Consider the following 22,803-nt stretch of genomic DNA (forward strand, 5'->3'; position numbering starts at 1 on the left):
TTCTTTCAACAAGTGAACAGTGTAAGACTGAACTTCAACACTGATTTTTTTTTTTCTTAGCAAGGTCATTCTCTCTCCATTGCAATCCAGGCAGCCAGGGAAGAGTACAGCAGGTAAAATGTGATGTACCTGCCCAGTTTGATAGACAGGAGACCCAAAATTTTTTTCAAATTAAAATTATTTGTGCACAACAATGGGCATGCTGCATATATAAGCATATGTGTATAAAGCATTATCTATATGTAAGTATTATTTGCAAGAGAAGTAAAAGCTATTGTGCAATTAATTCATTGTGAAATTAAATAATTAGAAGAGATTTTGTCTTTATTAAGCCTTTTGTTTTCTTTAACCCAGGTATGGTGATATGGTGCCAAAGACAATAGCTGGCAAGATTTTTGGTTCAATATGCTCCCTGAGTGGGGTCTTGGTCATTGCTCTGCCAGTTCCTGTAATTGTCTCCAACTTCAGCCGTATATACCACCAGAATCAACGAGCAGACAAGCGCAGGGCACAGAAGGTGAGCTTCTAATTTTTCATCCTTATGTTGTTGAACAATAATAAATATGACTTTCTATATGTTGTGTGTAATTATAGTGCATATTTCTTAGCAAGAGGACCACTATATGTATGTGCTACATGCCTAACCCATGTCCTAGATGCAAATACTGTCTTATTTTTAGTGAGGAAAAAAAACCCAACACAAACCAAAGCTGGTTCATTTGTCTTTTTTGTCAAAATGTACAGGCCTATTATTTTGGTAATTCATCCTACTTGTTAGACTAGATCTAGTATTTTTAGGCAATAGCTGCAGTCTCACCCACTGAAGATTCGTCTGCATTTTTTCAGGCAGACTTTCTTTCTACCACAATGTTCTGAGGAAAAAAAAAAATACAACAAAACAACCAACCAAACAAGCAAAACCCCCAAACCTAATAATGATTTCTAACATCTCTGCTAACAGATTGCTTCACTAATCCAGGTTTAGTTTAAGTTCCAGATTCAGTCTCTGAGGGAATCTGATTGTTGGGCAACTTGTCTCTTCAGCTCTATTTTGTTTAAAAGGCTTCAGATAAACAGCTCAATCAGGTAAAAATGAAAGTAAAAGTCTGTTTTTCCAGCTACCTTGATTTGCTGAGTCTCTCACTAAAATATCCACTCAATCTACAAGAAGACTGTTTCCTTCCCTGACACATATGGACAAGGTCAGGGGCTGGGAAGAGAAGTTTTTATCAGGAGTGATGCAGCCAAGCCTGGACAGTCACTTTCATCTCCATATCACTGCCAATGCACTAGTTCCAATCCACTTCTCTGAATTCTGAAGTGCCAGGCAGCTCAGAGAACATCCATTGTCACCTGAAGCCATGTTCTGGGAGCTGAGATCCCTTCTTTCCACTCCTCTGCGAATGGCAGTCAGAAGGCTTTGGATGCCACACAGGTTGCATGATTGTCAAGGCTGGGGTGTCACCACTTGGGCTTTTTGTGGACCCATGGCCTCTCTTGAGAGGTCCTGAGTCTACAGTGGTCTCAGGAGAGCAGGATCATTGCTGGGGGAAGTGTGCAGGCAGACCATGCCTGGGGACTGCATATATAGACCAGGGAGCACAGGCAGTTGCAGGCTGCATCTGCTTCATATCGACAACAGCACCAGGGTCAAAGATAAAAAATGTTTGCGTGTTTCTTTCTGGCCACCTTTTTGACTGATTTCTTCATTACAAAAAAATAAAAACAGTGAAATAAATGTATGCATTCTCAGAATATCTTAAAATCAGGAGGAACAAAGGTACATGGCCAAGAAAGTCATAGGCCCAGGAGGAAGATACAGCACCCTTCAATGGCCACATCTTGGAAAAATGCTGTCAGATGAGGAAAATGGCTATAAAAAGAAACCAGGCATATCACAAGAATTTCATACCTCTCTAGAAACCTGATCTAAAATATAGGCTACTTCAGGGATCCAAATAATGTACTTTATCTGTCTACTAATTCCACCCACCCAACAAAGCATGTTGTTTTGTCCCACAGCCTAGTTCCAGCTGTGTGTTCCTCTTTTTCACAGCTGACTTCATGTCACTTCTACACTACCTTGTTTTTGTCAAGAATTTTTCTACTTCTGTTTGTGGAATGGCAGCAGAGAAACCACTGTATCTCAGCCAGAACACAGTGCTCCTGACTGTGCCCCTGATCACTGTGGCAGTCATGGGTAATAGATCTGCTTGATCCCAGCAATCACTGTGCCTATTCTGAGCTTTCATAATAGCTGCAGACACAACCTTTTCAGACAGAAACTGTCTCCTACTGCATGCCACAAAACAGAGTTTTCTAGGCCTGCTTTACATTTGTGTCATGGTCTAAACCCAGCCAGCATCCAAGCCCCATGAAGCTGCTCACTCATTCCCCCACCAGCAGGATCAGGAAGAGAACTGGAAGGATAAAAACACAGCCCCACATGAGCCACTGTGAAGAAAATTAACACTACCCCAGCCAAAACCCCAGCACAGTTTGTCAGTGAAAAAAAGATGGACACTAGAAAATATCTCACAAAAGTGAGATTGGTAGACTGGCTGCTATTCCCCATAATCTCTTCCTGAATAGAAACTGCTTTAGTTAATCACTGACTTTTTCTCCTTGCAAAACAGTGAGCTCATTGTATGTTTCAAGCAGGAACATGAAGTGATGAATGGCAATCCTGCCAAGTGTTTTTTCCTCTGCTCCCCAGAACGATGCCAACAGTAAGGATGAGAGATCTCCTCTGACTGTGTTTATGCCCTTTTTGCTTTGGAGAAAATGGCTTTGAGGTCTGATTAACTTAGCACTGGATGTGTGTTTCATTGATATCTTCTATTGCAAAGCTAATCTATTTCAATCTAAAACGACTGAGATGTTGAACTGAATATTGCTCTGATGGACTAAAAAAGAAAAATCAACAAAAAGCACTTCATGGGTACTGTATGGTCCATATTTAGCTATGAAATATAGCCTTGCATTTCACAGGGGGTTTCTACTGCATTGCAAAAGAATATTCAAGCAAAAAGGTCACATTATTGAAGTTTGAAATTCCTTCTTCATTCAATACAATAGAGGCTTTACACTATTTTCTGAAATAAATGTTACCCTAGGCACCGAACCTATTTCTGTTCTCTGAGGCTGAAGAACATAAGCTAAAAAGAAGGTGCTGTTTCATGGAGAGCAGCACAAACCCCTGCAGGCAGTGGTACCTCCTGCTGGCTACAACAGATTCAATTGGACTGAGACAGTTGTGCCTTTGAATTGTGCAACTTTATCAATATCTCACACAGAAGTTTAATCAAGATAGACTTCAGAAATGGCAAAACACTTGGGCTGGAAGGAAACTCAAGAGAAAGTTCTTTGCTGAAGCGTTGAAGTCTAGTTCCAGGAGCACTGGCAATTTACAGTAGAAAAATTTTGTCATTAGGATTGTTCAAGAGCCATGTGACCATCATTTTATGCATTTACTGAGTTCTGCACAGTTACTGAAGATTAGACAACTCCATTTGTTTCTTTTTGGCAAAAAGACACTGCACATTAATACTTGGGAGAAGATGGAAGAGAGAAATTTATTTATATACCATTGCATTTTGAATGCATTTTAAAGGAAGCTCTTGATAAAAATACATTGTTGTAATTACCATGAAATCCCACTCTGTAATACAGACAATGTTGGCAGGATAGGCCAGCTTTCTGCTGCAGTACAGGAAACCCCTTGCAATCATTATAAACAAAAAACAGAGAGAAAAAAAAAAGAAAAAAGGAAAACAAAAAGGAAAAATCAGCTATGCTTACCAAAATGTTGTTTTCTATCAAGTATTAAGGTCCAAGGATCTGCCCTATCCTGACAAGAAATGAATGAATAAATAATCCAAACTAGACATTGAAATTCAGGGCATAACTAATTATGCCCTGGAGTATTACTGTGCCTTCTTCTCAAGCAGTTTTATCACTACTGAGACAGTTTTGAAGAATGCTATTTGTGGAGCTTTTGTCAGCTAGAGACAACTTCAAGAAGCTGTTATTTTGGTTGCCCATTAACTTTGGGCAACGTTAATGACAGTTGTGTTGTCATGTACCAAGGCAAGAAAAGGAGGGGAAATGAAAAGGGAAGGGAGAAGGGAGAAGGGAGAAGGGAGAAGGGGGAAGGGGGAAGGGGGAAGGGGGAAGGGGGAAGGGAGAAGGGGGAAGGGAAGGGAAGGGAAGGGAAGGGAAGGGAAGGGAAGGGAAGGGAAGGGAAGGGAAGGGAGAAGGGAGAAGGGAGAAGGGAGAAGGGAGAAGGGAAGGGAGAAGGGAGAAGGGAAGGGAGAAGGGAAGGGAGAAAAAAGGTTTAGGCAAGGTTGGATATCATTTCCTATTCTGTATGTGATAGGTAGCAAGGGCTAAGATTTGGCAGGACCCTTACAGTGGCATATTCACTGGGATGACTACCAGGCCAGGGGAGAGACAGAAGGAGGCACAGCTTCTCTCTTGGAATGGGTATCTGGCCACTCCATAGCAGCTTGGACCTGAAGGTCCTTTCCAGCATACTGCAGCAGCAATTATGATTATAAAGTCCTCCATACCCTGAATAAAGTATCCCTTGCTATATGCCTTTTCTGTTTTCCATACATGTCTTTGGGAGGCAAGAGCCTTGTGTCCTTTTGGCCAGCAAGTGCCTGAGTGCAGGTACATCTGCCCAGTGTTGTTCATTATCTGAGGAATGAAAGACCCTTAATATTAGTTGCCCAAGTACTTCCTGCCTAGAGTGACTTTGCATGGTGCCTTAACAGAACAGCCAAATAACTATCATCAGTTCCAAAACTTGATTTTAGAAATAAAATTCAACCTGCATCTTTCATGCAAGTATGTTCTTCTACCTTCACATAGCAAAATATATCCTGAAGATTGGCTTGGCTTTATTAATTGTACATGATGCACTTTTCTGTCAAGTTATGAATAATCAGTTACTAGATAATTATAAGTAGCTCTAGGATAAACTGCAACAACAATTGCTTAACAGCATCTGGCAGTCAGAGTGTTTGCAGTAGGAAACCCTGCTAGCCATTTCGACTTCTTTATATGAGATAGGCTGTTAATATCAGGGGCATTGCAGAAATATAACTAACAGTAACTTATCCAGGATTTTTGAGTTTAGCAAAAAAAAAGCATGTAGAACTCATGTTTACTGAACAATAATTTGAATAGATTGTGAAAGTAAGGCACCACTCAAGAAATGTATGAACCTTATTTCATTCCATATCCATTAATGTGCAAAGTAAACAGCATTTTCTTCTCTATTGATGTCATGTAAATTATTGCCAGCTAATATGAATTCAATCATTTGCAATTACTGAAAATTAGAAAATCAGAAAATGAACTGTGGGTGTGATTTTTCACTTAAACACACAGGGTGGATTTATAAAAGACCAAACAAAAAAATTATATAAACAAAAATGTAACTGATTTTTTGGACAATTTTCGCCCTTGCTCTAGGAGCCACAGTGTTGTGGTTCAGTGCAGGCAGGCAACTAAACCCCATCCTTCTGCTCACTCTCTCCCTTCTCCCGAGAAGAATGGGGTGAAAATCAGAAAGGTAAAACTGCAAAACTTTGTGGGTGAGGATAAAGACAGTCTAATCTTTTTTATAAGGAAGGGAAACAAATGCAGGGGAAAAAAGTGATATAAAAGAACACATTTGCTCAGCACCAAGCCTGTCGCAGAGGAAGAGCAGGCCCTGCCAGCGCCCACAGCATCCAGTTTTATTGCTGAGCATGATGCCCTAGGGTGTGCAATAACCATCTGGTCAGCTGGGGTCAGCTGTCCCATACATGTCCCCCCTAACTCTTTGTCCACCCCCAGCCTCCTCAGTGGGACAGTCGGAGGAGCAGAAAAGGCCTTGGCTCTGTGCAAGCACTGTGCAGCAGTAACTAAAACATCCCTGAGTTATAGACACTGTTTTCAGCACAAATGCAAAATACAGCCCCATAACAGCTACTGTGGAGAAAACCACCTCTGTCCTGACCAAAATCTGTGCACACAGAATGACTGGGAAGGAATTTTAGTATTTTAAATGTACAAAATTATTAAACAATAATTACTATAAGGTAAGTAATTAATAACTTTTGAGTTTTCATAGTAAGATAATTATGTAGCCTGGAGAGCAGCAGGAAACAACAGGAGCTAAGTACTAAATTACCTGGGCTACCCTGGCTTCTTGCATAGCAAGTTGAAGAGAATCTTGCCAGAAATGATTCCCAGTACTGCAGTTAAGCCCTGTCCTAAAGTCTTCCTGATAAAATTATTCTCTTAAAATAGCTGGACAGCTGAGGGCATCTGAGTGTTAAAAGCTGGACGTTGTAAATATCCCAAAGTGCTACATTTAGCACTACTTAAAACCTTGTGAAAATAAATGTTTATATTTCTAAAAGTGACAGAGCTAACTGTTGTTGAATAACAGTGAATTCCCTTTGTGAGGTTTCTATGAATGCAGCCATAGATAAGGATCCAACTCTATGTTGTAAAATTTGAAAAAAGACATACATTTAAAAGAGAAGTTCGGTGCAAATACAAGGGATGTGGCAAGAATTAGAACTGGTCATCAATTTCTTTAGGAAGATGGAGATGAGATGATTATGGTGGAATTTCATTAGACTATGTAAAAGAACTGTATTTCAGCTACATTTGTTTAGTCCTAGACCATGTAAAAATTACCAAAATCGAAGTTGCATACTTAGGAAAACTTCATAGCAAAGATATCATCTATTTCAGGAGAACTTAATATTTTCTTTTTTTTTTTTTTTTCCTAGATATTCCATGAAAGAGGAGGATTAGAAAGGGCTTTGCAGTGGTTGAAGGGGGCAGTTGTCACTCCCATTCTGTTATACATGACAGAAAATGCAGACTAAAGGAAAATGCAGTACTTCTGTAACCACAGTTTTCCTGATGTCATTATATAATTTTGATGCCTTTCATGGGAATTCCATCCCCAGTGCATAGCCCTTAAAATCCTGTGGATGACATGAACTTCTAATGATGCCTCAAAAGGAAATGTGAGAAATCTCTAGACTGACTGCTCATACTACAGGCTCATATATAAATCAGGCAGAAGCACTGAAAATAAATCTTATCACTTTAACAGATTTGTAAACACCTCCAGTTTCAGCAGTATTTTCTGTAAGCTGAAGTATAAACATGGAAGCCACAATATCTAGTTCCTCTCTTGGTAATAGAGTTACTGTCTTCTCTTTGGTAAATGATATAAATTCAGGCCCTCTGAATGAATCTCAGCTGGAAAGATGTAAGCTATTACTTTCTAGCTCACAAAAGCTTTCTAAGATGCAATAAATTCATACTTGCAAAGCAATTTTAAATCTTCACATAGAAAGTAGAGCCTTCATATTACATGTGTCGTAGCACTTTGATATATTAAGATAGTCTGATGGACTGTTATGTTTTTCATATTTCTTTATTAAACAGTGCTGCACCGTAATTATTACTTCAATCACTAAAGAGAAAATGAATATGCATGCTAAAAGGAAAAGCAGAACTAATGTATGTTAAATGTCCGCTCACTAAATCTAATGAATCTCCCTGTATTAAGAGCAGACTGAAAAGTACCACATCAAAAACATTTGTGACTGAAATCGCTTATTTATGGGACTCCAAGCTGCATCCTCTAAAGGCATTTCCAAGGTATCTTGAGCTCCTAAGACTAAACTTTTATATATTTATGAACATAACCAAGTGCACTTGTCCCAGCCCATGACAATTCTGTGGTGCAGGTAAAACTCCCCTACCCTTCAACCCAGCATGCTGGGGTTGCATCACAGGAGCACCACTTTGAAAACAACCTATTTTCTGCCTGCCCAAGCAGCTTTTTAATTGCTAACCCTGAGGACTGAGCCCTAACCGTGCTGGTAGCCTTGGATGTGCCACCTAAGAGTCCAAGTGAGCCAGGGGGGTGGGAGCTGTGACAGTTCCCCACATTGGTTGCTCCTGGGGACCCCAAGGCACGTCATCGGGGATCTTTTCTCTCACCACTAGAATAAGATGCATTAACTGCATTGCTGGAAAAGCTGTTTGCACCGAGGAAGTTGATAAACCAATGTGTTATTCTAAAATGGGCAATATATCACAAAATCAGTCAATAGCTTCTCCTGTGAGATTTTTGGCTCAAGGATGCACGCATGCAGAGCATTACTTTATTTTCTTTCAGAACAATTAAATGATAATAAATGCATGACATAGCATAATCCAGACTTCAGCCATGTTAGCTGTTAGCTGTCATAAATTTCTTGGCTTGCTGCTGCGACAATCTGTGAGTTTGAGGCTGTAAATGCGAAGAAAGGTGGTGTTGAGCCATTCCTCTAAGTCAGTTAATTATTAGTCATGCCAGAGAGATCTGGTGGCTGCAGTGACCAGGCTGCTTCCCTCTGTAAGTGCATGCTGACATTTAATGTCCCAGAAATTTGGGGAAGGGAGGAAAATACTCCCTCTGTTTTTTGAAAATATCAACTGAGTAAGTATCAGATATGAAAATCCCTACTAATATATCAAAGTTGGATTTTCAAGTTCTTCACTGTATCTCCTTCTGTGCTTCAGCAGCCATTTAATTCCAGATGCTGCTTGGCATTTCAGAATCAGAAATCTAACCATGAAGATAAACCTAGATTCCTTCTTATACATGTAACCAGCCACAGAAAATACGGAACCAGGATGCCATCCTAGTAATCCCACAAAAGCTTTTGTTTTCCACATCAACAGTTGAGAGATTCCATTCTTAATGCCTTCCCCTACTTCTGGGTTCTAGGTGCTGTACAAAATTCAGTGGATGCAAAATGTCCCTCACTCATGAGCCTCCTACTCTGGATGAAAGTCACCTTCACAAGAGATGAGGCTCACCTGAGAAAGCACAAATTTCTCTCAGCAATTTAATACCTGCAGTCTGTGAAAAATCAGGTTGTGAAGAGTCTATGACCAAAGATGTTAAGTATTAAGTCTGGTTATACCAACAGATGTGAAGCGGTAGGTGGAGGCTGGTGAGGAGTGATGTCTCTCAGGGCTTTGTCTTGGGACCAGTGCCCTTCAATATGTCCATCAATGAAGCCAACAGTGAGATCAGGTGACCCTCAGCAAGTTTGCAGATGACACAAAGGTGAGCAATGCAGTTGATACAACAGAAGGAAGAGCTGCCAACCAGAGGGACCTGGAAAAACTTGAGAAGTAGGCCCATGAGAACTTCATGAAGATCAAAAATTCAAGTGCAAGGTGCTTGCACCTGGGTCAGGACAATTCCACATATGAATACACGCTGGCAGAGGAAGTCATTGAGAGCAGCCCTGTGGAGAAGAACCTGGGAGTTCTCATGGATGAAAAGCTGAACATGAGCCAGCACTGTGCACTCACAGCCCAGAAAGCCAACCACATCCTGGGCTGCATCAAAAAGCAACGTGGCCAGGAGGGTGAGGGAGGGGATTCTCTCACTCTTCTCTGCCCTGGTGAGACCTCACCTGGAGTGCCACATCCAGCTCTGGAGTCCTCAACACAAGAAAGACATGAGCCTGTCAGAGCAGGTCCAGAGGAGGGCCACAGAGATAATCCAAGGGCTGGAGCATCTCTCCTATGAAGACAAGGCTGAGAGAGCTGTTCAGCCTGGAGAAGAGATGTCTCCAGCGAGACTTTAGAGCAGCCTTTCAGCACCTAAGAGACTTATAAAAAAGAGGGAGAGAGACATTATACAGGCAGATAGGGACAGAACAAAGTGCAATGGTTTTAAACTGAAAGAAGGCAGGTTTATATTAGATGTTGGAAACAAATTCTTTATTAAGAGGGCGGTGAGGCACAGGAACAGGTTGCCAGACAAGTTGTGTATGCCCCATCCCTGGAGTGTTCTAGGCCAGGCTGGATGGGGCCCTGAGCAACCTGATGTAGCGTGTGGCATCTCTGCCCATGGTGGGGAGTTGGAGCTAGATGACCTTTAAGGCCCCTTCCAATGCAAACCGTTCTGTGATTCTAAAATGGCCTGGCAAATATTCAGGAACTTAGCTGGGAGACAGCATAAAAGCACTACCATGTTTTGGTACTCCAAAAACCCAGAAGGGTCTGAGAAACCCACTCATAGATGTTGCAACATTATGTTTTTTCTGAACCGTTTATTTCCCTTTAAAGAGATTTTCACTGCAACAGCAACTGAAATGGATGTCCATGTTTCTGCCCCACAAGACATAAGCAGTGGCAGTTGCAACAATGCAGAAAAAAACTGCAGCACTTCCATACTGATCTGTCTAATCCTGTCTCCAAAGTCATTGTCCTTAGTAGCTGATACACACAAACAAATAAAAACTTCTATCATGCATTTTAAATGGGAAGACACTTGTGATTTGCTCCACCTGGAGGACAGATGCAGTGCAGTCTGTCAGTCTCTGTGAGATTGGTATTCATAAGCAACTGATTCCAATTAGCAGTTTTAGATAAACAGGATAAAGGATATGAGTACAAATGACACTCTTCCTTTTGTGTGTTTACACAGAAAGCCAGGCTTGCTCGAATCCGCGCAGCAAAGAGTGGGAGTGCTAATGCCTACATGCAGAGCAAACGAAATGGCTTGCTGAGTAACCAGCTGCAGCAGGTAATGTTTGTGTTCCCTCCACCTCTGGAGTAACCACTTAATGACAGCCGAGCAGTAGTTTATTGAGCTTATCACCAGGGCAAGTCACCTTGGGGCTTTGGGCAATGTTATCTTTAGAGGTAGATTAAGGAAGGATAAACTGGACAATTACTATTGTTAAAGGAAGCTTATGAGAGTCGATGGTGGGGTATTAAGAGATGAGGGAAATGTCCAGATAGAAATGCTGGAACCCACATTTTTAGAGTTAGATCCTGTAGAAGAACTCATTAAGGAAAGTACAGAGCATTTGCCTCTTAGGAGGTGAGTTGGATTTATCTCACTTGGCTTTAAACAGGTAGAACATGGGTGACAAAACCAGGTTTCATCATCAATAAAGGAAAAGGCAGCTCTTGAGTACAGTTTGCCCAGAGGGGTGTTGCAGGGTAAAGTGTTCCCTCAAAGCGCCTACTTTGGTTTAAGGAGAATCTTGGTGATTACCTCAAATGCATTGTAATCTAATGTTATCTGAAGCAAATTCCCTGCTTACCCCTGCCAAGGAAGCCAGGACCAGCAGCTGGGACTGGGATCCACAGTGACCCATGCTGCTGGGAGACAGCCCCTTTGCTGCTCAAAGCTGTACCCAGCTGAGAAAGACTGCAGACAGAGTGGTTTTTAATCCCTGCCATTTTCTGGCATTTAGGCTGTTCCCTGAGGGATACAGGAAGGCTTTTATTCCTCTATGCCCTTTCTGTTCAATACATGTTAAACTGCCGGATACTTTAACCTATAGCCAGAAGAGGAGGAAGTGGCTGTCTGTCCATCCGTCCTGTCTAGCACAAAAGCTGAGCAGTCAGAGCCCTTGTTTCCTCTTCTGCTTGAAAGAACTCAAATATTTGAACTAAAAAGACACCAAGTAGCTTAATTACCATGCAGATTTCAAATATCCCAAGGTTGAATTGTAATCTTCTCTATTATCCTACTTCCTTCCCCATTAAGTTTTTTGCTTTCTAGTGAATAATTAAGAAAGCAATTAATAAGCAGTGGATGCTTTCCACTTAATTCTTCATTCTGTGTCAGTAACATTTTTATGCACTTTCTAAACCCACTAGATTGGGATCACTAACATGAATTTTTGTGTAAGCAGAAATACCACAAATTCTTTAGTGCTATGAAATGATCCTGGGAGGACAACTATTTTTAATTTTCTTCAAATGAGGCACATTCCCAGGAAAAACAAACATTTTACTGTCACTTAAACTGATTATAATTTTAAGCATGCGTTGATCCAACATTCAAAGCTTATGTGTTTATTGCACTTGTAAATTGTACTATTTTATCTATGTGTAAAAGACCTAAGATGAAAACATTTAAAAGGAGGTGCTAGGGAAGGAAGGGAAATAGTTTGATTTAAAAACAAGCAGAAAAAAATTAAGGTGCAAAATAATTTTTGTTATACTTTGTAGACAAAAAATTGCAGTTATGCTACCATGTACAATCCAGATTAGTTCTGATCAAATATTTGGATAAGAAATACTGTTCAAAACTGAGAATAATACTGAGTTCTATGTATTAGCAGTCCTCCAATGAAGAAGAACAGGCCTTTGTTGGCAAATCTGGCTCTTCCTTTGAAACACAGCACCACCACCTGCTTCACTGCCTGGAAAAAACTACGGTAAGAAAAGAGAACTGTGTTTTCCTGTGAATTGCAACACCAGCCTAGCTTTGAATGTTTTCAGTTATCTCTTCTAATTAATAAGCCTTTATATTAAAAGAGTTAGCTGGGAAGAAAAGCCATTTTATCTTATTTTAAGGCGTTATACCCAAGGCATATAAATAACAGAGAAACACAGCTTCTGCTATATTTGATGGAGATCACTGTGAAAATCTTCCTGCTTTTTCCTCAAAAAAACCCCAAAAACAACCTCCCCACAAACAAACAAACAAACAAACAAGAGTAAAAGGTTTCCCCACAACAAACATTGCTAAATTTTGATAAATTAAAACTTGATATATGTATGTGTGGAATTTAATGTTCTCCTTCTGACACCATTTCTTTGAAATAAAAGGGCCCAGTTATGACACTTAGCCAGCAATATGTCACCCATATGCTTGTTGTGCTTATGTCTCCTCCACTCTTACTTTAGAAGTATTAATCTTATAAAATGTGCTGTAGCCCAGAATGTCTTACTTCCTATTCAGAGCATGGTTTCTTTTGCTAAGATTCTTGCCGGGTCCTTTTGAAACATTTTTGAGACATTTTGTACCAGAACCTGATAATAGCAATTTGCCTTTAAAATTTTTCCACAGTTGAATATTACAAACATATTTTAAAAACTTGAGTAATAACCACAGGTCTTGTCAAACTGTCATAGAAATCATGGAAAAAAACTTCTATTCATTTGGTATGAGCTGAATTCAGCTCCCAAAGTTTCACCTTTCCTCTAATCATAATGGTGGAATCTGTAAAACTTAATTTCTTTTTTATTTTTCTTTAGAAAAAGAAGTCTATAAAGCAAGTGTTATTTTGTTTCTAGAATCTACATTCTTTTCTCCTTCTGTTGGGTCCTACTACTGCCCCAGGTCATATGACATATTAACGCAAAAATATATGCAGCAGTTCTAAGTTGTATTCTGGAGATGATGCATTCCTAAAATTTTAGTGGGAACTTGACATTTTGGGCCATCAGCATTTGGAATCTGGCAAGTTTCTGGTTCACTGTATAACAGGAAGTGTGGTATGTCTTCTTAGACTCTCACCATCCTTTGTGGTATAAGCATCATGATACTGAGAAAAGGCATATTCTCTTTTCTGTCACTGAAAAGTCAATCGGATAAGATCTCATCCACTCTCAGAAATGCAGAGTGGGCAATGTCATGGAATTCTGTGAAGATTACAAGAAACTAATTGCACTAAAAATTATATTTTACAAATGACTTTTAGCTAATTTAAGAACAGTTAATTAATAAGTATAATCAAATCAATTAGCTTGTGCCATTATAGCATTTCAAAATGTTTCCACTCTATATTAAAAGTTCAGTGAATAAAACTCTTTAATTGTTGCTCCATAAAAGTTTTAGGAAGCACAAAATTACTTTTAATCAGCAAAATAGCAGAGTTCATGCCAAACATACTGTAAGCCCCTGAATGTAATCTCACAAGAACAATTAGGTTATTTTTCTCTCTGAGTTTTATGTCTACTGTGTGATCATGTTCAAAATCTTGATTGTGACTGACACATGCCTTATAAAAGTCATTTGTCGAGGAAGTTCTTTTTTTCCTTATCACTTGAAATTTGCATTCTTCAACACCTCTTAATTCACACAAACTTATGTCTGAGTGAAGAAGAACAGAAGAAATGGAAATAAAAATGTTATGCCTATAAAGGTATTTCCATTTGCCGCAAACACTTGGCCAGAGTTGTTATTCTCTGTACTTTGTTCACATATTATATTGGCCCCATATGGCAATTCTGAAAAACATCAGCACCTTTCCAATTACAGCAAATTTTTTTATGGGAAAAATAATTTACCTCATTCTAATACACAAAAATGTAACAGGCTGGCAAATTTGATGTGAGACTGAGTAGAGGGTAAAACAATCCAGAAAATGCTCCTTAAACAATTCCCCTAAAACATTCTCGCGGGATACATGGACTAAGTCTAGCAGTAAAAGGAAAGAGTTTTCTTGAAAAAGGAGGCTTTCCCAAACTGCATGCAAACATAGCTCAATCTCTGCATAGTTTGGCCTTATAGTTTTAAATGAGTACAAAAGTTTCTCCCACTCCCCTGCATCTCCTCCCCTCCCTTGACACCATGAGTAACACCACTATTTCATGCTCTTTTGCACACATAGAATATGTGGAAATTGTGGGTGCGTGTGATATACCCCCTAATCACTTGACAAATTAATGTAAACTGGCTGTTTGAGTGAATTTGGATTCATCTTTGTGACCACCCTATAAAACTACTGTCTTTGCTGGGATTAAGCAAAGACTGCATGAATAAAGAGGACTTCATTTAATTTAAATGGTCAGTCCTCTAAACTGCATTTGACACATCCATCTACAGTAATTAGGAACTTTTAAGATGCTTTTAAATAACTATCTCATCTCCTCTAATCAAAATTTCTACTTGTTTAAATATTTTTTTTAGATAGATGCATACCTCAAAAAATGTTGTTTCAGGTCCTGATTTCTAACATGTAATTCAAAAGAAAGCCTTATAAACTTATCTGGAAAATATTTATGAATTTTATTATATTATAGTTGAATATAATAAATCTTATTTATTTTCAACTGATATTTAGAGTATTTATGTAAGCACCACTTGCATTTTATTAATAAACATAATTCTCTATTTTGTGGCACTTCAAAGATTATACAGATATTTATAATGCAAACTACATTACAACCACATGCTATTTTGCAAAATAATTTGGATTAACATCTTCTTGTTAATTTTGTTCCAGTGTTTACATTTGTATTGGTATTCAGCCCAGACTAATACGGGCTAAACACTATAATCAAGAATAAGCTGTCTAACTTTCCCAGTTGATTCAGTTGTGTCAATTTTAGCCGTTAAACAATCATGATTAATACGTTCACTTCAATTATCCTTCTGTGTGTGCTTTGTCCCTTTGTTGGATTCCTCTGGGCTAGAACCACGAGTTTGTGGATGAGCAAGTCTATGAAGAGAGCTGCATGGAGGTTTCTACAGTGAATAGACCCTCGAGCCACAGCCCCTCTCTTTCGTCCCAACAAGGCGTGACCAGCACTTGCTGCTCCCGAAGACATAAAAAGACGTACCGCATCCCAAACGCCACCATCACCGGCAGCCGCCCCGGCAGCGTGCAGGAGCTCAGCACCATCCAGATCAGATGTGTGGAGAGGACAGCCCTGTCTAACAGGTACTTCATGTGCATCAGCACACCGAGAGCTGAGCCCCCCGGCTTTATTAGGGAAGAGATGTAAACCTGTCGTGGCCGCCACAGGCAGGCGGTGAGGCTTAAGATGAGAGTCCAATACTCATCTAAAAATGGGTACTGGTACTGAAATATTCTGTGCTTCATTTGCTTCAAGCTTAATACAAAATAATAGAATAGTCTCTCTCTATCCATTTCTGCCCTCTCAGACCCTCCTCACAAACTACTGTGCGCTATTGGCAGCAAGCAGCATCCAGGGACCCCAAATAAAATAGAGCACCAAAGATTATATGCTGTGGACAAGTGCATAAGGAGAAAAATTTCACACTGAAAAATGTCCAATTCAGATATATGAGATGAGCAAGTGCTCTGTCTGCCCCTTCTTGGTTCAGAGGCATAGGAAATGAGACTTCCTTGCATTTCTGCAAAGCAGAGAAATAGAACTGATTTCCAAAGTCCTAACTGTAATAGTCATAAGGAAGACTCTTTTAAATAAAAAATATGAAACAGATAAGAAAAATGTATTTGCTAGTTTGAGGAGTTATTACAAAAGTGAGGAAAGTACAGTTTAAGAGTCTGTAATTTACTGAATGTCCCTCTACTCTCAAAAGTAAAGTATTTGGCTTTCACATATATCCAAATATCACCTCTGAAAAAACAGCAGAGGTCTCAGGAGACCCAGAAGTGTTTTCTACTGATCTCATACACGTCACCTGTTAATAAAGAAGCATTTTCAGCACAAGTTGCTAGAGATTGTTTTGTTAAGCTACATTTTGAGTAGCTTCCTTTGTATAGTTACTAGCTTTGGATTTCAAGTCCATTAACAATCCAACAGCTTGGAAGTACTGAAGTTTTTCAGCTGTTATGCAATGAAACCTCCTGGCCAGCACAAAGCTCCAATCTATCTTAGATTTTCAGGAAATATTCTGCCTGGATCCGTTCTTTTTCTGCTAGAGGACTTGCCTGCACCATACTTCCAGACACTATGTATATAAAACCAAAAAGCACCAGCTTTGTGCTAGAAAACAAAAACACAAGCGCAAAATGCCAGTTTCATGTTGAAATAGTCTGAGTTTTACAAGTTTTTTACAATGGGGAGGTACTGCAGCAACTCCATGAACATATTAACACAAACTTAATTAGTGCATATAATAGAGTGCCTTACTATTGAGGAAACAGAATATACACAGAATCACAAGGGTTGGAAAAGACCTCCAAGACCATTGAGGCCAATTATTAACCTGGCACCACCATGTTCACCACTAAAAGACCTTCCCAGTCCTCCCACATCCACATACCTTTTGAACATTTCCAGGGGTGGTGATTCAACCACTTCCCTTGGCAGCCTGTTCCAATGTCTGACCATTTCAGTGAAGAAACTATTCCTAATACCTAAATGTTCTTAAATAAGCATGCCATTGAGGAATATGCAGGAGACTTGGACTGGCCCTTAGTTTCCACTTTCCTGCATAGTAAGCAAATTGGCTATGCTAAGTTTGCAATGCTTCCCCTGTTCAGAAACACAGGTGGTTGGCTGAGAAGTGCTGAAATGGTGGGAAGGAAGGGAGAAAGGGACAGGGACATGCGCATAGCCATGGACCACCAGCTGCTGGGGTACAGGGCAGTGGGGTGGTGCTGCTCTGTACTTAGAGCTCTCCAGTGGGGCAGGATGGAGATGGCTGGCTGAGGGAATAGAATCAGGCACGAGAGGTTTGTGGTAAAGTGGACTTTCATTCTTCATGGATTTTTGTTTCTTCCTCCAGCCGTTCCAGCTTAAATGCCAAAGTGGATGAGTGCGTTAAACTAAACTGTGAGCAGCCTTACGTCACTACAGCAATAATCAGCATCCCAACACCTCCAGTCACCACACCTGAAGGAGACGATAGGCCAGACTCTCCTGAGTATTCGGGAGGAAACATTGTCAGAGTATCTGCATTATAAAACAAGGAATTATTTATAAATTAGCATAAAGACCACTTGAAAGCTGAGCTCGAGCAGTGAAAAACGAGTCATGAGGAATGAGAGAGCTGACAAAGACAACGCCCCTTGACGAGTGTGCCAGTGGCTGCAGAGCAAGAGGTTCAGGAGAAACAAAACACTTTGAGGGTTTGGTGTCGTAGGGTGTGAACCAAAAGGAATTTCTTACCCCCTGTCCGAACTGATGCGCAGTGGAATCTTCTGTGACCATTCTGACTTACTATATGAGCACAATGAAATGTCCCCATTGATGCTTCTTCTTATCATGAAAGCTCTTTTTAGAAAAAAACACAAACGAAAAAATAGAAACGTATGTTCCTGCTGAATGCAAAACAACGAGAAACATTTTGATAACATGTCTTTTTTTTCCCTGTTAATAAACCACAAACTTGCTGAAGAACTGTCAAAAAATGAACAAAAAAATGCTCATATGAAATATGTTTGTACTGACTGAAAGAACTACAACCATAATGCATGCTGAAATTATTTGGAGCTGTGATCTCAGTTTACTTCTGTTGTTTTTCAGATTAGGCATGATAAAATAATACTGTAGAAAGGGGCATTTCCGTGCACTTACAACAAGCTGATTGTTAATGTTCCATGGTAGTTGTACAACATAACTTCCCTTGAAAAATGCAGTATTTCTTACTCAAACACTCATTAGTGAACTAAAGGTGTTCAGTTAGTTCAATATTTACTATTGTTTTATCTTGCTTCCTAGGTACTGTTACAACTGCAATAAGTCATTGTACAACTGTTGTATCAGGAATCAGGATTTTTTTTTTTTAAGGTATTTTACACAACTTCATCTACACTATAAACTTCTAATGGCAAACATTTAAATAATCTTACAGCCAAACTGTGTACCACAAACTTGTATTCAGTCATTGTTCTTTTTGTTCACTGTTCTCTATTTCTCTGACAGTTCATTGCCCACTCCATCATAACTGCACAATTTGGGATTTCAAGGATACTGATGAATCAACAGTCCTTTCCACAGACAACTTGTCAACTTCTGTATTTTCAGAACAAACCTCTTGTCACAGTTTACTGCTACAGGAGTAATCCTATTTGAATTCAAATTACCACAAAGGTGTTTTGGGGATCAGGTAACACTTATCTCCAAATGTCCCTTGCTTACATTCTGGAGCATCCAGAGTATTAGCTACACCGGAAGACACTGAAAGACATTCAGTAAAAATGATGGCTAAATTCTTTTTGTAATTATCTGTAAACTTGCATCTTAAAACTTGTTTGAAAATTTATATTGTGTGAAAAATATTTAATTACCTAAGAACAATGACAGAATAATGGATTGAGTCCCAAAGCTATAAAAATATAATTTATTACAATTGGAATTTGCCTACGTGGGCAGGCCTAAAAGCTAATATGAAGATTTTACAAGTTAAGGCTTCTTGGCTTCATTTATAAAAGACATTGATATTCTCAGAACCCTTTCCGATAAAAAAGTGTAATTTTTCTTCATGAGAGTACATTAGATGTATCATAATGCTTCTTACATTCATGACATACCATACATCATATACATCAAATATACATGGAATATGTGCATATCAATACATACATATAGACATCCAAAACACTGGATCAGAAATAATTGCATGTCTGCAAAATAAAATATGCATATAAATCAAAAGGCTCAGTGCATTAGATGCCATTACAATAAAAGATTAACACAGTTATTTAATAGTTTGAGTAGTGTATGTTTCAGTATAGTATTTGCTAGCATTCTACTGACCTGAAAATTTACATTAAAATACCCACTAAAACTGAAACTTGCTGATGATACACTTCTTCTTGCACACAAACTCGTCTTTCTCTCTACCTGTCAACAGTGAAGAGTAGATGATAGACTATCATGCTACAGTATATACACCAAAATACAGCATCACATATTAGAAATAAACTGCAAGTAAAAAGAGTAGATAATGCCATTCATTACTCTTTTATCTTACCATTTACTTATTCTGAAGTTAATGCATTCTTGGTTAATTTGCAATTAACTTCCCAATTTTTTTTCAAATCAGAATGATTTACTCATTGTAAACTGAGCTTCTCCATTTCTTTAAAACATCAGAGAGCAGAAGCACAGGCTGTCCTCTGAGCCAGAGGAGGGGCGCTCCTTCTAAGCAACCCTGCCCAAGTCCATTACCCAGTGCTGCTCTCTCTTCCACCCTGTTAGAAAACTGCAGCAGATCTGCTGAAGCTGGTAGGTTACATAAACTTCATTGGATTTAAAGGAGAGGCAGAACACATCAAAGTTTTTACTTGCATCCTACTTCTACGCATGGTTACTCATACATGGTCCCCACCTTTTGACAAACAGTTATTGACATAAAAACTGCCTTGATGTCAGCCAACTGCAGCAACTTCTTTACATCACGTGGTACTTCATGAGTAGTTATATCAGCTAAATAATGCAAAGAGGCAGTTACTAAACCTACTTTGGTACAGACTACACACAACCCAGGAAACCTACTGACTCCATCAGGTCATGTGTCTTTTAAAAGCTCTTTATTCTCCTGCTCATAGGCACTAGAAAGAACGCACTACAGCAATACACTTGCATAATAATTATACCCCTGAAGCAACTTGTACTTTCATTTTTAAAATGCAGCTTAAGAGATAATTTAGAAGATTTTTCAGAATTTCAGTCCTGTCTCCTATTTCCATATGTCACATGCAAAACCATGAATTTATTCTGAATTTGGGAAATACACATTTTTTTGGTGTTTTAGGTGATTTAAATGCTGTTTTGGTAGTGAATGACTGTTGATGACTGTGTAAAATGCATCTGTACTGTACATGAAATGTAATTATTTCTGTGTATCATACAAAGAAACCAAGGTTGTTGTTTTGACAATTTTGTTTGACAGTCATATATCGTATTTCAGAAGGCAGCATAATACATGTGTTATGCTGAATAAATAGACATTTGAGGAATATTTAAATAAAACATCTGCATGCTTGAATGGGTCAACCTGGTTTTGCAATAACTTATTCATGAAACTTTTTTTTTCCCCTCTAATAATTTGGAAGGAACACTAAATCTGAAGTCAGCAAATGTCCTAGACAGTAATTCCAGGCAAGCTGTGAGTGTATCTGAATGATACTAGACCCATCAAGACCAGGATACCACAGCTCCACTACACGGAGTTGGCCTTCTCTTGAGACACCAGCCATCACATTTCCCTTCCCAGCCTGCAGCAGCAGAGAAAATTGGAGCATTATTTCCAGCAGTATGAACTCCACTTCTTTATCTGTACTTTAAAAAATGTCCCCTATGTACATCCCAAAACCAAACGGCTCTGCTGAACTTCTCAGCCTACAGAGTCTCCTCATACCTGGTATCAAATTCCCTTGATAAAATACTAGTGCACAGAGATCAAACTTTTTGTAGCGTAAGAGTGGGTAACAACGTACCATGGATCACTAATAAAGGGCAACCAGCTGCAGGTGATGCCGATCACCACTGGCACATGTGATAGCCACCTCTGGGAAGAGCTCTCTGCTTTGTGCAGTGGGGAAAGATAAAATTAATACCTGTCTGAACCATCCCAGAGCATTTTCGAGAACAACTGTCCTCTCATAAAATACTCACAGGAGACAAACTGAAAATGTACACTTTACATTTTGAAGTTGTGCATATACTCTTGGTGGAAGCACACTGGCTACCAAGAGAAGGCATTCACAGCAGAGAACATGATGCAGCCTCAGCTGCTGCAGAGAGAAGGGGGGCCTTTAGAGAGGAAGCTGATGTGGAGGAGGACAAATTACTAAAGCCACAGAATCATTAAATTTTGGGCAGGGAGGGTGCTTAGGAGGTTGTAAGCTCTCTTTGCTGCATCTGGGGCCCACCAGGGCTTTATTTTCCCATTGACCATAGGAATATTTTAAGATTATCGCCTGTTCTGGAAGAGCCATCAGCTGATGGGATATGTAAACATGTGGCTAAAAGAGGAGTGTCAGGAGTGAACACTATATACAGGTTGGCAATATCCAGAAGATATATGGAAGCCAGACAGCTTAATTTCTTACCTGCCTATATTATCTAGTTGTCTACTTTTTAGAGCATCTCTGCACAAGGAACACCTGAAGTTGGGGAGTGCTGAATAAAAAGGAGGTAGATGTACAAAAATTCTCAAAAGTTTAGGGCATCACATTTTCTTTTTAACAGGAAGCAGTCAATCATACACAAGTTGGAAAGTTCTAGATACAACCTCACTTTGACAATAATTAAATGCAATGCTTGTGTGGGTTGACAATGCTGGCAGGATGCCAGATGCCCACCAAAGCCACTCTATCACTTCCCTTCACAGCTAGGCAGGGAAGAGAAAATATAACAAAAAAATATATCTTGGGTTGGGATAAAGTCAGGGAGAGATCACTCACCAACTGTTTTCATAGGAAAAACAGACTTAATTTGGGGCAATTAATTTATTACCAATCAAATCCAAATAGGGTAATAAAAAATAAAACACCTTTCCCTCATCTTTCCCTTCTTCCCAAGCTCAGCTTTATTCCTGAATTCTCTACTTCCTCCTCAGAGGTGCAGGGAGCAGGGAATGGGGTCTGTGGTCAGTTCATCACATGTTTTTTTCTGATGCTCCTTCCTCCTCCCAGCAAGGACTCCTCACACTCTTTACCTGCTCCAGTATGGGGTCCCTACCATGGGAGATGGTTCTTCACAGACTTCTCCAACACAAGTCCTTCCCATGGGCTGCAGTTCTTCATGAACTGCTCCAGCATGGGTCTCCCACGGGAACCACACAAACCTGCCAGGAAACCTGCTCCAGCATGGGTCCCCCACAGGAACCCCACAAACCTGCCAGGAAACCTGCTCCAGCATGAGTTCCTCTCTCCCCAGGTCCTGCCAGGAGTCTGTTCCAGTGGGAGCTATGCACAGTGTCACAGCTTCCTTCAGGCATCCACCTGCTCTGGTGCGGGGCTCTCCATGGGCTGCAGATGGATCTCTGCTCCACCATGGACCTCCATGGGCTGCAGGGACCTGCACCATGGGCTGCACCAGGGGCTGCAGGGGAATCTCTGCTCTGGTGCCTGGAGCACATCCTGCCCTTCCTTCTTCACTGACCTTGGTGTCTGCAGAGCAGTTCCTCTCACTCCTCTCTCCAGCTGCAGTTGCTGTTGCCAAAACCACTTTTTCTGCTTCCTAAATACTTATCCCAGACGTGTTACCACTGTCACTGAAGAGATCAGCCTTGGCCAGCAGTAGGACCATGATGGAACTGGTTGGCTCTGGCTCTGTTAGACATGGGGGAAGCTTCTCAGC

The 22,803-nt window shown here is 39.9% G+C and overlaps 1 protein-coding gene across 3 annotated transcripts in view; it reads left to right on the forward strand.

Moving 5' to 3' along the window:
* The window catches only part of KCND2 (potassium voltage-gated channel subfamily D member 2), a 265,445-nt gene extending 244,952 nt beyond the window's left edge, over positions 1-20,493 (forward strand). For 2 of the 3 annotated variants that reach the window (XM_048301431.1, XM_048301429.1), the window contains exons 3-7: positions 355-517; positions 10,517-10,615; positions 12,168-12,266; positions 15,253-15,500; positions 17,279-20,493. In XM_048301431.1, coding sequence (XP_048157388.1) covers positions 355-517; positions 10,517-10,615; positions 12,168-12,266; positions 15,253-15,500; positions 17,279-17,456 — 787 coding nt within the window. In that variant the 3' untranslated portion in view covers positions 17,457-20,493. The remainder of the gene's footprint in view (positions 1-354; positions 518-10,516; positions 10,616-12,167; positions 12,267-15,252; positions 15,501-17,278) is intronic. The other variant, XM_048301432.1, reaches the window with a different exon arrangement.
* Positions 20,494-22,803: the final 2,310 nt, after the last annotated feature.

Source organism: Corvus hawaiiensis, chromosome 4 (assembly GCF_020740725.1).
Source record: "Corvus hawaiiensis isolate bCorHaw1 chromosome 4, bCorHaw1.pri.cur, whole genome shotgun sequence".
NCBI lineage: Eukaryota > Metazoa > Chordata > Aves > Passeriformes > Corvidae > Corvus > Corvus hawaiiensis.